Source organism: Zonotrichia albicollis, chromosome Z (assembly GCF_047830755.1).
Source record: "Zonotrichia albicollis isolate bZonAlb1 chromosome Z, bZonAlb1.hap1, whole genome shotgun sequence".
NCBI lineage: Eukaryota > Metazoa > Chordata > Aves > Passeriformes > Passerellidae > Zonotrichia > Zonotrichia albicollis.
The window spans coordinates 50,200,445-50,215,091 of NC_133860.1; the positions used below are offsets into that span (position 1 = coordinate 50,200,445).

At 36.8% G+C, this 14,647-nt stretch overlaps 1 protein-coding gene across 6 annotated transcripts in view; it reads left to right on the plus strand.

Annotated features, from left to right (window-relative positions):
* Positions 1-14,647, plus strand: part of CCDC171 (coiled-coil domain containing 171) — a 266,135-nt gene that overhangs the window by 105,223 nt on the left and 146,265 nt on the right. For all 6 annotated transcript variants that reach the window (XR_012578224.1, XR_012578227.1, XR_012578226.1 and 3 more), the window contains one exon: positions 12,195-12,326. Coding sequence is in view for 2 of the 6 variants with exons in the window: in XM_026794231.2 (XP_026650032.2) it covers positions 12,195-12,326 (132 nt within the window). In the remaining 4 variants the exon portion in view is untranslated. The remainder of the gene's footprint in view (positions 1-12,194; positions 12,327-14,647) is intronic.

Here is a 14,647-nt window from a genome sequence, read left to right on the forward strand (position 1 = left end):
CTGTTTTAACTGTAGCTCTAGTTGTTGATTGTTTTAGAACTGTTTTTAGTCTAGAGCAAAACAAAGCAAAATAAGTGTTTATATTACCTTGGAGTGTTAATTTCCCTTATCACATCTTGAATTCACAGCAACATGGGAATCTATTCTTCATTTTAGTTTCTGTGTTCACCCAAACTAATTTAATTTTCAGATACTTTTTTCAAGTCTTTCTTTCCTTTAATGTTCAAGAAAGTGACAGAACCTAAAACTGTGTGGTTTAGCTGCAGCAAACTTTGCTGGTAGAAACTATCTTGCTTTTTGCCCCCACCTTTTTCATACTGGCTTCCTTGAAGCATAAAAACTCATGTCATGCAGAAGGTGTTGTGTTTTGCAGTAAGAGATACATGTCCTTGGCATTCAGAATTTATTGTCCTGGATTGCAAGGTTACGTTTTGGTTTTGAAAGCAATGCCATTATGTGCACAAGGATTGAAGTGTTTGGGGAAAGGCTATAAAAAGGCCACATGCTTAGTACTGATTAACCTGATGCAGTGATTTGCTTGAGAAAGAAACAGCCAGCTTTCTTCTGAAAATTTTAGTTACCATATTGTTTCTTAATTCTTGATGTACATAGTTGTTAAGCCCTTGTAGCACGTTAGTGAGTAGCAAACTAATTTATCCTTTCTGGTTTGTCAACCTAAAGAATAAGAAAACATAAGAATTAGAAATGTCAGGATGCTCCTTTCAGCAGGAACTAAAAAAATTGATTGTGAATAATTCAAAATTTGACATACTATTTCTCCTAGAATAACAAAGGGAAATTATTGATTTTTTTTGGGAAGTATCTGAAATGTAAACCCTACATCATAATGGTAACTAATTACCTAGCATTAGTGAACATGGCTGAAGTGTAAATGATAAAGTTTACACTGTTGTTCTTAAAGGGTTTCTCACCCAGTAAAAAATCAGAACATAAGAAATGGATTATGTACTAGTAAAAGAACCATAAGCCTTTCTTTCTCCACTAGAAATTCTGGGATTTACTTTTGTTTTAAGAAAGACATCAAAAGAAAATGGGTAAAGTTCAGAATCAACTGAAGTACTACTAGTAACTGCAGCTTTACTTACAGGAGTTTGAAATTGAAGGTTTTGATATTTCTGTGTTGATGTATTCATCAGCAAATATCCACAAAATTCCACTGTATCACTTCAGGATCTGTATTATTAATTCATAATGCTAAATTTTTACCTATAGATCTCAGAGGGATTTTTCAGACATCCTTAGTAATCTTAGTTAGACTCAGGATAAGACAGTGTATTCTGATCCATTAAAGTAGCCTCATTCCTCTCCATATTCTATCCCTTCAAGAATTCCAGAAGTCAACAATGTGCGTACTAGATCATCTGCCTTTGGGTATATAGGGGTGTAACATTCTGCAAACAAAAGCAGGACAAATCAGAGCCAAGGGAAATAATCTCTGTGTGTGCTTCTAATATGCCCCTGGACCAGAGATAATTTACACCACTTTCTGCCCTGCACTATGAGTGGATGAAACATCTAGTATCATACATTTGACTTTGTCAAAAAGTGCCTGGGCATGCTTGTGCCCAGAGTGATTCTTTCAAGACCATTGTGGAGCTATCTTTTTAATCTTCGTGAATATTTATGAAGCATAACCATTGAAGAACTTGAGCACTGGATATGCTAAGAAAGAAAATATTTTTAGCAATTAGTTTCCTGTCCTTCATAAATTACAAGATGTTCTTTAGAAGGTTATTTTTTGTCTTACCCTGAGTCTTGTCACATAGCTATCTTTATCCTATGCCTGGAGCTGAATTATTTCCACAAAAGTTCCTGATAATATAAGAGATCTTTCTTCATCTTATACCATCTAAATATTATGGACAAATACCTAAATGCAAAGTGAATGTTTTAACAAAAAAAATCAAAACATAATATGCCAAGGACAAACAGAGACCTCAAGAGGATTATGGTTTGGTTCAGTTTTATTCTCAAATACTGAAGATGACCAGAAGGTAATAGCAAAATGATAACAGAAATAAATAAAATTTTACTGAAAGAGTGATGAAAGGAAATTCCATCTACTTGAAGTTCAAACATAGAAAGTTTTCTTAAAATGTCTTCTAATAAAACGAAAAATAAGAACGTGTCTTATTAAGAACATGTCTTATTTTAAAACCCATGGGCAGTCCTTTTTTTATGTATGAAAAATAAGTTATTTCTTGAAACACTTTCCTCTCAAAACGTTGAGGTTATTTTTTGTTGTAAAATAAATCCTTGTTATGCTTGCTGATAAACTGTGTTCCATTATTAATTTCCTCTTGATTTCTTAATATTCTGGTTGTATAAACAGGTAAGAGATATTAAATCTCTTCATTTCCATTACTAGATTCTTTAATGTGTAGTTAATCATCTATTAGTTATGGTAATAATTCCACTGTTGTGGGTGCAATCCTTGTATGGGCCAGTGATTTAAAAGTGGACTTCATGATCTTTGTGGGTCCCTTCCAGCTCAGAATATTCTGTGATCCTGTAATCCCATCAGAGGAAGAAATAATTTTACACTATCTCTGCTGAAATCTTCAGCTTCCCCTTGTATTGCTTTTCAGTTTGTATTGCTTTTTTGGATTAGCCTTGGCCAACAAGCCAGATGCCCACCCAGATGGTCTCTCAGTCCTCCTCTAGAGGGCAGGGAGACAAAACAGGATTGAGATCTAGATAGAGACATTGCATAGTAGTTATCATCACAGGTAGAACAGCTGACCTGGGAAAACTATTTTAATTTATTTTTTGAAGTAGATTTGGAGAGGTAGAAACAATTTCAAAATTAGCATTACCCTGCCTTTTAATCTCAGCTTCACTTGTGACTGCTCTGCTCATGTTGTGAGGCACAGGCGTTTGCAGTCAGTCCACACCCACTCCTCTCTGCAGCTCCAACCTCCTCATGCTGTTTCCCTGCATCACTGTGGGCTCTCCATGTGGGCTGCCATCTTTCAAGAATATCTGTTTCGGCATGGGCTCTCCATGGATATTAATTCCTTCGGGAACTATTCTGAAGGATTTCCTCGACCTCCTCTGGAAGGGGATCCTTCATGGAATATGGTGTGGATATGCCCCAACACAGCCCTCTCTCTGTGCTATGAGGAAATACCTAATCCAGTGCCTGAAGTGTTTCTGCTTCACTTCTTTTTGACTTAGATATTCAGTATTTTTGTTCCCTCCTTCTCTTCCTGTGTGATGGGTTTTTCTCATTCTTAAATTCATTTTCACAGAGGGGCTGCCAGCAGAGCTGTGGGGCGTAGCTGTGACCTGTGGTGGGTCAGGAGCCAGAGGTGTCTAGAACCCACTTTGTCCTGCACGCATCCGTCCTCACAGAGACTGCACCTGGTACACTGCTATAGCTGCCTCCTTTTCAACCTGCCTAAATCTCTGTTCTCTACATATAGCCTGTGCTATACACCACCATGAGAAGTCATTCTAGTGAGCCAGTCTTCAAAGTGACAGAAAATTTTTTGTTTTTCCTTGTACTCTTAACTATCAAAATCTTGGCAAGTTTAGTCTATCGTAGTCTGTCCTGTCTGCTTAGGATTTGGCTGTTTTAGCAGATTAATCAAATACAACATGCTCACTGTTTTTCCCAATACCACAGTTAGCAACCTACGCATTCTGACACTTGGGACACACCAGCACACCAGTGCTTTGATCACTTTGGAATCAAAGCACCTATCCAGTGTGCTCCTTTCCTTCTGGCACTTGGAGAGAAGAATTATTCTTTGTCCACTTCTGTAGTGCATTTCATTTCTGCTGATTGAAAGGTTCATATGCTAGCTAGCAGAACAACATCCATGCAGATGTGTCAGCAGTCATGCCTTGAAATCCATCCACTGTTGTGTTTCATTGCCTCGCTGCGACCCCTGTTGTCTCCTTTGAAATGCCCCTAAACTGCTTATGAGATTTGGGTCCCATGACTCTATCATTGAAAAAAATATGAACACTGTATCATCCGTCCCATAATATATTTTTTTAAAATACAAAGACAGAACTATATTTGTTTATCTAATTTAATGTTTGGGTTTTTATAATACAGCACATATAATACAGTTATATAATACAGTTGGAGATGGGGTGAGGCCATTGAATACTTGAGAATTAGTAAGGTTGTAACAGTAGGTTGTTATTTCTGATGTGGTCCATAGTAATCAAATGCATTTCCTTGTGATGACAGTTTTATGGCCTGCAAGGAATTAATTTGCAATAGGTTTAAGTCCATATACAAGTGACTACATCGGAAAAAACACTCAAGTATAAGTGGCAATAATTGTTAGTTGCAGCAGCGAGACCACAAATTGATCAGGTCCTGGAAGAAGAGAACACTTATGAGACTTAAGTTAGCTGTCTCTGTCAGACTGCGGTAGATATGACCTGACACATTCAGGTATACTGATCAGCCACGTTTCTCTCAGTAAACTGGGATCTATAGTACATCATATTATTTAGTTATCTCAATAATGATTTAAAAGCCCTCCTTTTAGAGATCTCAACTTAATTCTTTTTTGCCTAACCTACCGACACTCCCAAGATGGTTTATCTGTGTGTTAGACACATGAATATTAAGTGTGAAGCCTGCTTTATATGTGTGCTCAAAGTCTGTCCATCACTGTGGTACTGTCGGATCTCAAGATCTCAGTTCTGAGATGCTGAGCCTCCGAGACCAGCTTGGGGGTCTCGGGAGTCCTGGAATGTTGCCAGAAGTGTCTGGTAGCTGGACTTTAACCCTACACAGGAGACGACAAGGATGAGGGCTTCACAGGGTGAAGGGTGAAAAGATTAGTTAATTAGAGAGTGAGACACAGGGTTTAGGATTTATGTACAGGGGGGTTTAGAGGAGTAAGATGGAGGAATTGGGGTGTGTCCTGTCCTTCTTCTTCTTCCTCTTCTCCTCCATCTTCTTTGGCCATGGTGGCACCTTTGGATTGGTTATTATTGAGAGTACACCGAGTTATAAGAATAGATGGTATTGGGGAAAAATGATAAATATTGTATACGTCACAATGGGTATAAAGATACGTGGCTGCCCGGGAGGGCAGACAGTGTGCCCATGGCTGACTGCTGAGCAGATCTTTGTTCGGCTGAAAGAACATCTTTTAGATAAACAATTAATAAACATAAAACCAGAAAGAAGAACTGAAGCCTCTTCTCGTCCTTCGATACGCGGGCTGCCCCAAGGCCACCCCGGGCCTTCCAGGCCCCTCAAACAGCCGAGATAAACCAGACATTTGGCGTTCCCTGGGCGGACAGAGACCACCACAACCTTTCGGGGAGAACAGCCCGGACATGGTCCTGGGTTGTTCTCAACTGGCCCTATCACAAGCCTATTGAAACAGTGAGTATGTGTACGTGCAAAACAATCACCAAGAAAACCCAATTAGGTTGTTAAAATTCTAAATAATTTCTGTAAGAAGTTTGCAGTAGAAAACCAGCTGTTATTTCTCTGTAATAAGAAAAATGTGCAATAAAAATATTACTTTTTCTCCTCCTGCATCTCAAATGAGCGCTTCTTAATTTCAGTGTTTGATGAATGACTTTTGTTTCCCCTCCTAGCAATCTGACTTTCTTGATCCGTGTTCCTAAAGATCAGTTGTGCAGGACATACAGGTGTTAGCACAGCTGGCTTGCTGATGACAACCCTGTCCATATAGCTGTCTAGTGTGTCATCACTCATATTGTTCAGTGTCATTCTGACCTAGCCAAGCTAAAAATGGTACTCCAGCTCAAGAGGGATTTAAAATCCTTCACAAAGTAAAGATAAGACATTACCGAATGTCATATCCATGTGCTTAACTGTTTTCAGTTTGGATGTATCTAAGTAACTAATTTCAGGATATATTTGTTTCTATATTTTGGTTTTCTTTGTTGGTTTTAAGGTGATTTTTTGATTTTATTTTGGGTAGATTGTTTGTTTGGTTTTGTTTTTTTTTTTGTTGGTGGAGGTGGGGTTTTTTGGTTTTTTGTTTGTTTGTTTTGGGTTTTTTTAAAGGCTGAATACTTATATATAATTTGCCTTCAGTAAAGAGAAATCCTTGTTTTGAGAACTGTGGAATTATTGACTACATTAACAGTTATTTTCTCCTGACTAGGTTCATTTTCAGCCCAAGGTCACTGAAACCTTTTCATAGGGGATGTATTGTAGTGCACATCTTGCAGCTATAGAGAAGCTTAGGTGCTGTGGTCAACATTTGCAAAAAACCAAGTGTGGATCAAATTAATATCTTATTCAACTGACCATGCAGTGTGTGTATGTAGTAATATCAGAAAGCTTGAATTAATCTGATAGGTAAGTCTGGGATGGTAGTCTGCTCTGCAAATTAATTGCCATAATCTTGACTAGTCCTGAAGGGAGGAAAAAAAAAGTTAAAAAAAAAAAAAAAAGTAAAGCACACCCAAAACATCAATTTTATGAGATATATCTCCTTTACACAAACACTCTTATTCAGTAATTAATGCTCTCTTAGAAAGCACCTGTGAAATGGCTTGTTTTGTAATTAAATACAAATTTGTATAGCAGTAATCAGAAAGCATAGTCACTGAATCAGTATGCTAATACAGAGATTTTCAGTAGTTCTGTAGTTATTGTATTGAGGTAAATATTGGGTATAACTAATTGCAATAATGCATGGCCACTTACACTAAGGTATATCAAAATCTGTTTCAACCTCCACTATCAACAGAAGTGGACTTGAGGACATATTTGTTTTGATGAATGCATGTGCAATGATCTGATGGCTTTTAATGATGACTCAAACCTAACTGTGATGTAACAAGTATCCATTAAACTGTTTCCCTTTCTGTCCTATAAGACACTCTTTTCTGAGCAAAATATGTTGTGATTTGGTGTAGTTTGGTTTTTATCCCTCTCTGGGAAAAAAAAAATAAAGGTTTGATGCAGTGTTTTTGCAGTTCAATTGACAAATTTGGTTCCAAATACCATCCCGCACCTCATTGTCTCTCTAATTGTGTCTATAATTTCCCAGTTTTTAGGTGCTTGATTTAAAGTGCCTTCAGTTTAAGATACGCAGTCTTGTCACAGACTTGTCACAGGCAATCTTTTGACTTCTGGAGTGATCCTTGGTTGCTGAAACATCCTGATGGAAAATATTGTATCTGAAATTATATAGGCCCTCATTCAATAAGATGAATATACACTTTTTGTAGTAATTTCCTTATTTTCAGAGCAGGCTCAGACTGGTATCAACAGCAACCAATATTAACAGATTTACTCTATGATCTGACAGGGTGCTGTGGGAGGTACTTGTTTGGATATTACTTGTGCCAAATCCTGCAGCAAATAATTTGGGGTCTGTATTCCATTAAATGGATCACACTTCGATTGATCACTTTTTTAGGTTTTCTAGAGAGCCCCAAGTATTAGAATGTATCCTGAGGAAAATAATCTGTATCAGCAACTTACTTGAAGAACTACTGTTACCAAGACTATTCAGTATTATTGTTGGGGGAACTTCTTCCTGTATATTAATTTGTATTTTTAATATGGAGTAAGAAAACGTTAGCAATTCATATTAAATGTGAAAAAAATAAGAAGTGTTCATGAAGGTTTAATTCTATCCAACAATGTATAAAATATTATTTTTCTTAGTTCTATAATCATTTGTATAACACTATAACAAAGACTTGCCCATTCAAAGCAGTTACTATGTAACTTATTTCTGTTAAAATGCTTCCCTTGGCAAAGGACTGTGTCCGGTATGTGTGCATGTTTAAAACCTGTGTAATATGGCCCCCACTCAACGTGCTGCCCTGGAGGTATGGACACTATGCAACTAAATCAGCCACAGACTTGCAAGACTGTGGTTAAGACTAAGATTTGCATTCAAACTGCTTTGTTCTACTTAAAATGTTCCAAACTCATTTTTATCTGTTATATGTCACATGCAGAACACATAGCAGTGTGGTAGAAACCCTTGTGCTTGTACTCTTAGAATGATTTCTGTATTTGCAGTTGTATCAGCAATATGGTGATCTTAGACAAACAGATTAAATCACTATTTTCCATTCACTTATCACCAAATCACAGTAGATCTTGTTCTGCTCTTTAAATTGCAGATAATATGCTATTTAAAAAGTAGTAGAAAAGAAAAATTAGCGTAAAAATAAGTATTTATAATGTAGAGTTAGTGAACTTTGAACTTATAAAATATTCTCATATATAGCTTACATTGTGAAGTTTATATCCATAAATTATTTTATTTTATTTTCACCATAAGAAAGCATTGAATTAGGAACAAAATAAAAACTAAAATCTTGGGTTTGTTGTACCAGTCAGATAGCAACTGGGAAAAAACATTAGGAAGGCTGAGCACATTCTAATACCATTTACAACTTCCCAGCATTTAGTATCATGTCTCTATTGGCATAACTGGATATACCACATCAAAATGTGCACAGAAAAACCAATGTAAGCACCAGAGGGGACTGCAGACAAAACTACTATTATCTTGAGCAGTAGAAAATTTTAAAGTTCATTTTTGGACATGTAGAATTAGCCCATCAAATTCTACACCTTGGCTCAGTCAATAACGTAACTTCAGTTTATTATTCAGTTTCAGCTTTGATCTGAATTAATGAGTACTTTATTGATTTTAAATTGAGTGGCTATAGTGTTGTCTTCTTTGTTGCTCTCCTAATTAATTAAAAAGTTAAACACTGTCATAAGTCACTCTATTTTAAAGTGCTATGAGTATTGTAGTAGAGGGTGGATTTGTGATTTTGCCTGTTTTCATATATAGTATTTATATATGTCTAAACTGAAAAATGTAATGATCATATTTAGAAGCATGCTGTCACGATACTTAACTATACTCTGTTTAAAATCACTCTTAAAACTTTTCCCAATCTCAGATAAAATTATGTTTACGAAAATCAGAAATGTCCAAAACCTTCACTAACAATGGATAAATAGAAATTTATATAATTTTAGAATATAGGGAAATGAAACTGGTTTTAGACATTTTTCATCATTGCAATAAGCCTGATTAGCTGATTAGTTGTTTTAGATTTTAACATAAAGCTCTCTAGCCTCAGGAGACATTTTGGACAAAATGGTCTTGCTTTAGAGTTCATATGTAAGAAAAAAAAATGTCATTAAATACAAAAAAGCTCTAAAAATTGCATTTTAAATTAGCTGCATAGGATGGTTCTTTTGCCTGTTGAGCTTCCAAAAATACCCTCTTTTAAAAAAGAAATTAAATTACCCATTTTATCTTTGCCTCATGGTTCTGCAATGTAAGTTTATATGTGAGTACTGTTTTTACTGCATTAGAAAATGAGGAAATAAATACAATTTACCAATTCCTGTTGTTTCTTTCTGGATCTCAAAATGCCAATAGACAGAAGTTATTAAATTAGTTTTTTACTAAGATTTCATACAGATCTGGTCTCTCCAACATGAGTCCATGCAGGCATGACCATTATCACTTTCCAGTCCTTGAATAGGTAGGCAGCTTGGAATGTTTTCACTTCTAGTGAAACAGTATAGTATATTTGTACAGCATACACCCAGTCTTTTGTTCTTAGAATTTTCCTGAACCCTCATGAGGATTTTGCAAAAGAAAAAGTTTGTATTAATTTTCAGTTTCTCGGTATGCATACTGATAATGAGATGTATTCTCTGCAATCTAAGTATTTACAAACACAAAAAAGTATTTGGTTTGTTTTTTAATTGTGAATCCTCATATAAAATTTTTTAAATATTTCCTTCTCTTTAAGAAGCATACTTTTCTGATGCAGTGGTATTAATGGCATTTGTACACCACAATGCAGCCATTTTAAAAATGGGGTTTATATTTTATTGTTCAGTGAGTGTCAGACCCCAATACTGAAATAGAGAGTTTGAAACTAATAGGGTTAAAAGGACTTCTACTGTCTGTATTGTGTATATATTATACCTACATTGCTTATACATTGTTTTTTTCCCCCTAGTATTAGCAATCTGCTTTTGTACTTTGACATAGGGATTTCCCTTGTGAATTTTGTCACAGAAAAAAGAGAATCATCAATATCGCAGTTAAACTTGACTTTCAAAGCTAATAGTATCTCATTTGGGGGCTGAAATTTAATAAATTTTCTTTGATTCTGTTTGAGTTTTTAAACATCAAACAATGAATTGGCCAGGGTGCAGTAAAATATTTAGATCTATTGACTACGGTTCAGAAGGGTAGAAGGCAAAACACTGGTGGTTTGATGTTGATAAATTCTTAGTACCTTAATCCACATTAATGTTTTCTTTTATCTGTGTGCATACTGGCAGCAAAGACACTGAAAAGTTGCTGTGTATATAAGCTATAAAAATGTAAATCAGGTGTGTGTGTGTGTGGTGTGTGTGTGTGTGTGTGCATCTGTGTGTATTTAAAGCAATGTATTTTGTTATCTTCAGCAAGGTTAACATCTGACCAGAATTACACATGCTGACAGAACACTCTAGAGAGTATGTTTGTTCCACAGGACTGTGTATCCTGAACCTAGTGCACTATGTGTGCAAAAAATGTGTAGAGGACCTTTCCTGTTATAAAAATTGCATCATAGTGCATATGTTTGGCAGCCACAGGTATTGACAGGAATTCTTTAGGTCAACTTGGGAAATGTAGGGCTCCCTATTCCCACAGAACAGAGGAACGAATAAAATAAAATCTCTTCTTCTTTGTATCAGTAGATTTGCACATGCTTCTTTCAATCAGAGCAGATTTCAAAGGCTCTGCTATTATTTGAAATCTGTTCACTCATAATCAAGATTTTACAAGAATCTAATTTTGTAAGTGGTTACAGAAAAGTAATCTGGAATTTAAATGAATAGATTTATGTTTTAATTCATGTTCAGTGCATTCTTGTGGGCAAAGCAGACTCTAAAAAACCCTGACATTTGTTAAAATAGTACTTAGTAAATGGTATATCTGTTGATTTATATGTATTTAGAATATATCCAGTATATGTTTTAGAATATATTTAGTGTGTGTTTTAGTATTAGACTGTGTATTAGGTCATTAGAACAGTAATTTTTTTTTTGCAGTACTCACTATTGCTACTCAACAGACACAGTGTATGCCAAATGAATGGATTTAATCTATTCGTTTGTACTAACATATATTTGTATGTGAGTCTATCCGTCTGTATTAGACTATAATCTGACTACTGGGATCTCCAGGAGGCGGACATTGTAAATTTTGTACTAAATAGAATGAAAATTGGGTGTGTGGCATCATACGGCGTGCGAGCATAAGTGGTATGGCTGCGGAAGGCGCGCGTTCAATGCGCGCGGCGGCGGGTCCGCGGGGGCAGACGGACGCACGGACATGTCGCGATGGGCAGGGCAGCGCGGCGCTCCCTTGCCCGGAGCGCTCCGGCGTTCCCGCCGCGCCGGGCCCGAGGACAAAAGCGCGGGCGGCGCTGCCGCGCGCGGCCGGCAGGTGGCACTGCGACACCAACGGCGCGCGCGGCCAGGGGCGGCCTGCGCTTTGTGCCGAGCCAGGGCGCCGCGCCGAAGGCATGGAGCCGGCGCAGGGCCCGAGTGCCGCCCGCACCCAGCCCGCAAAAAGCAGCGGCTCTTTCTTCCTCCCGCTCCCCACCTCTTCCCCCCCTTTTTAATTGGAAAGCTGCAGGTTAGTTCGTTTTGCTTTATTTGTGGATTATTCATTTAATTTTGACTTTTGACTGAGTTGTTTCCAAATGAACCTTAGTCTGGAGGATTGATACCAGAGTAGACAGAACTCACATGCCAGCTTCTCATTGACGTGATCACATGAACTTTTTAATTTTACAGCTTATATTTGCTTAAGTTAGAAGTACAATTACAGTATAACAGTACAATTACTGTTTCTTTTCTTACGAGGTTTTTGCAGCCAACAGATCTGTGAAATGTATACGCCACCTGGGCTACAGAGCCCTTGGTGTCTTTTCTTCTCATTTCAGACCAGGGGAAGATGCTTTTTCTTCTTAACATTCTCTCCCAGCACTCTGAATTAGAGATTTATTTGCAACGAAAAATCAATTAGTCCTAAATTTATTCATGGATTTCAGGTCCAGCGATCAATGCAAGTCCACTCAGTGGGCTCAAGGGGACCCAGTTCATCCCAGTTAATGTGTCTGAAGGGGAATTACCATTGATGCTGTTTTTTTCCCTTTAGGTCAGAGATCAGGCCTTGCTGCTGTGTACTGCAGCAGCCACGAATGACTTCACCCTGGAGCTACCCAAACTGCACCTGGAGACCTTTTCAGAGGAAGGGCTGAAGGGCAGGCCAGAGGCTGCAGCATTTCAGGTTAGAGTCTAAAATAATCCTGTTTCTTGTTTTCATTTTTGCAACTGAGAACAAGAAGCTAGACTGCTCTGAATATGTGGAGAAGAAAATGCTTCAAAACTAATGTAGTCAACAGTTGAAAGAAAAGTAATTTTCATATATACTGTTGGATATGGTATTTCAGAGATGATGTGAACTTTTTATTTGGCTGATATAATGTTAAGTAACTCACAGGGATATGACCATGGAAAACCACAAATTCTGTATTTGAAAATTAATATCACTATATCCCACCCCCCTTTCTCTGCTTAATTTAAGCAAGACAAGTAGAAATTAAAAACCAGGGAGGGGAGGCAAGGTTTTATGCTGCTACTTGGTCATTATCAGATTTTTTCATATTTCAGTGTTAGAATTAACAGTGATCTTTAGCACTCATAATTTAGAAGAAACTTCTCTTTGGAATATTTTAGTACAGGAGATGTTTTGTTTATGTAGGTTTAAATATTTATGTGTTTCAAAATACTAATTTTATTAGGAGGAAACTGGGGAAAAAAAGAGAAATTAACTAAAAATGTACACATCTTCAGATGTAAAAATGGATTCTGGGCAATGCCTCCTTATTGTTTCTAAGTTTGTTATGTCTTCTCTACAAACTATGCCTTAGTCTTTATAGCTGTGCAGAATGCATTATTGTTAAAAGCAGAATATTTCATTTTCCCAGTGAGAGAACAAAAGGCAGAGTGAGTACATATTTCTTTCGTTGTGTTCTTCTATCTAAATCAGAGAGAGTAAAGGTAGTCAAGTAAAGTGCACAGATATTAGGAAATGAAAATGTTGCATAATGTGTATACTTTTCTGTAGTAACCTTTTTAAATTTTTTGTAGATTTTCAGTTCTAAATGCAGTAAATAATTTCAGGAACAGCATCACAAAACAAAACATTCAAGAAGGGCTAAACTGGAAATTTTTCACTGTTGCCTTTTTGCATGCATTTCTTTCAATACGAAAAATATTTAAGTTATGTGTGTAATATGTTTCCATAATAAAGTAATAATATGCAACTGCATGAGATTCCTGTGCACCTTAGGACGCATAGCTGTACGTCTCTGGCGGAGGGTAGGTTGCAAATGCTTCCCCATACACTGATGATCACTTTTAAAGCTGCACAAAAAGCTCCACAGGTGCATCTTTAAGAAGCTGTCACAGAAATCACCAGCTTTTAAATACCACTCTTCTAATTTAGGTGCCTGTTTGGTGATACCTGCTTCTTTTTTTTTGTCTCATCCCAACTTACATACTTTTTTGACCTTCCAGTGATTGCAGAAGCATTTCCAAGATAGTGTATTCTGTCATTATTTCTAAGAATAGAGACAGAAGTATAAAAACTGCATTTCTGATTTGAACAGAGTACTTGTGCTATACCCATAGTAATGCATGTGCTGCACGAGTAGTGCAGTGATGTAAACCTACTTTTTGTTTACCTGACAGCTTCAGTTACACTTGGTTACTCTGTGCATACACAAACGGCTCCAATTGTTCAGTTTGTATCACTGTGAGGTTCCTTTCCTCCTTCCCTTTCTCCTTTTCCCTTTTGCTTCTTTTCCTCTTCTCTCCATATCTCTAGTTACATAGTGCCTTTTTGATAACTTTCTAAGCACACTGTAAAGATTTTCTTATGAAATTTTCCTTTTGTAGCTGGGCATCAGCTAATTGATGTTAATTCCATGCAAAACTACATTAAGAGCAATCCTGTAATTTTGAATGAAGTAAACTGTGAGAAATGACTTTATGGACACTTCTCTTTAGAACCAGTGGAATTGTTTGCCTCCATGTTCTCTAGAACTGCCATAGTTAGTCTGTGGTAAGTAGGAGTCAGTTAAAGGCCTTATTATCTACAAGTGTTAGACATCAGTTTTTTCCCAAGTTTAAGTTTATTGGTATTTGATAGTATATTTTTTTTAATTGCATGAAAAATTAAGATCTTAAATTTGACAGTGTGATAGGAATGAAGCACTGGCTATTGGAACTGTTGCATACTGACAGAACATGACATTGTCGTATTTTTATTATTCATGCATCCAGTTTGTAGTAGGTGATTGAGATCAATAATTAATTATATATCCATTGGTCTGAATGTATCGCTTCTTCATTGTATGGAAGTGGCATGTATCTTTTAAAAAATTGTACCCTCTAGTTTCAGCCTTAAGGTAATGAAATAAAATATTTGGAGACACCATTCTGTATATCTTCTCCAAAGTCTGCACTTCATGGAGTGGCTCTTAAATTGCAAAGTTATGTAGTAGGTTGAAATGTTAAGTTATTCAACAAGCATATCCTTGCACT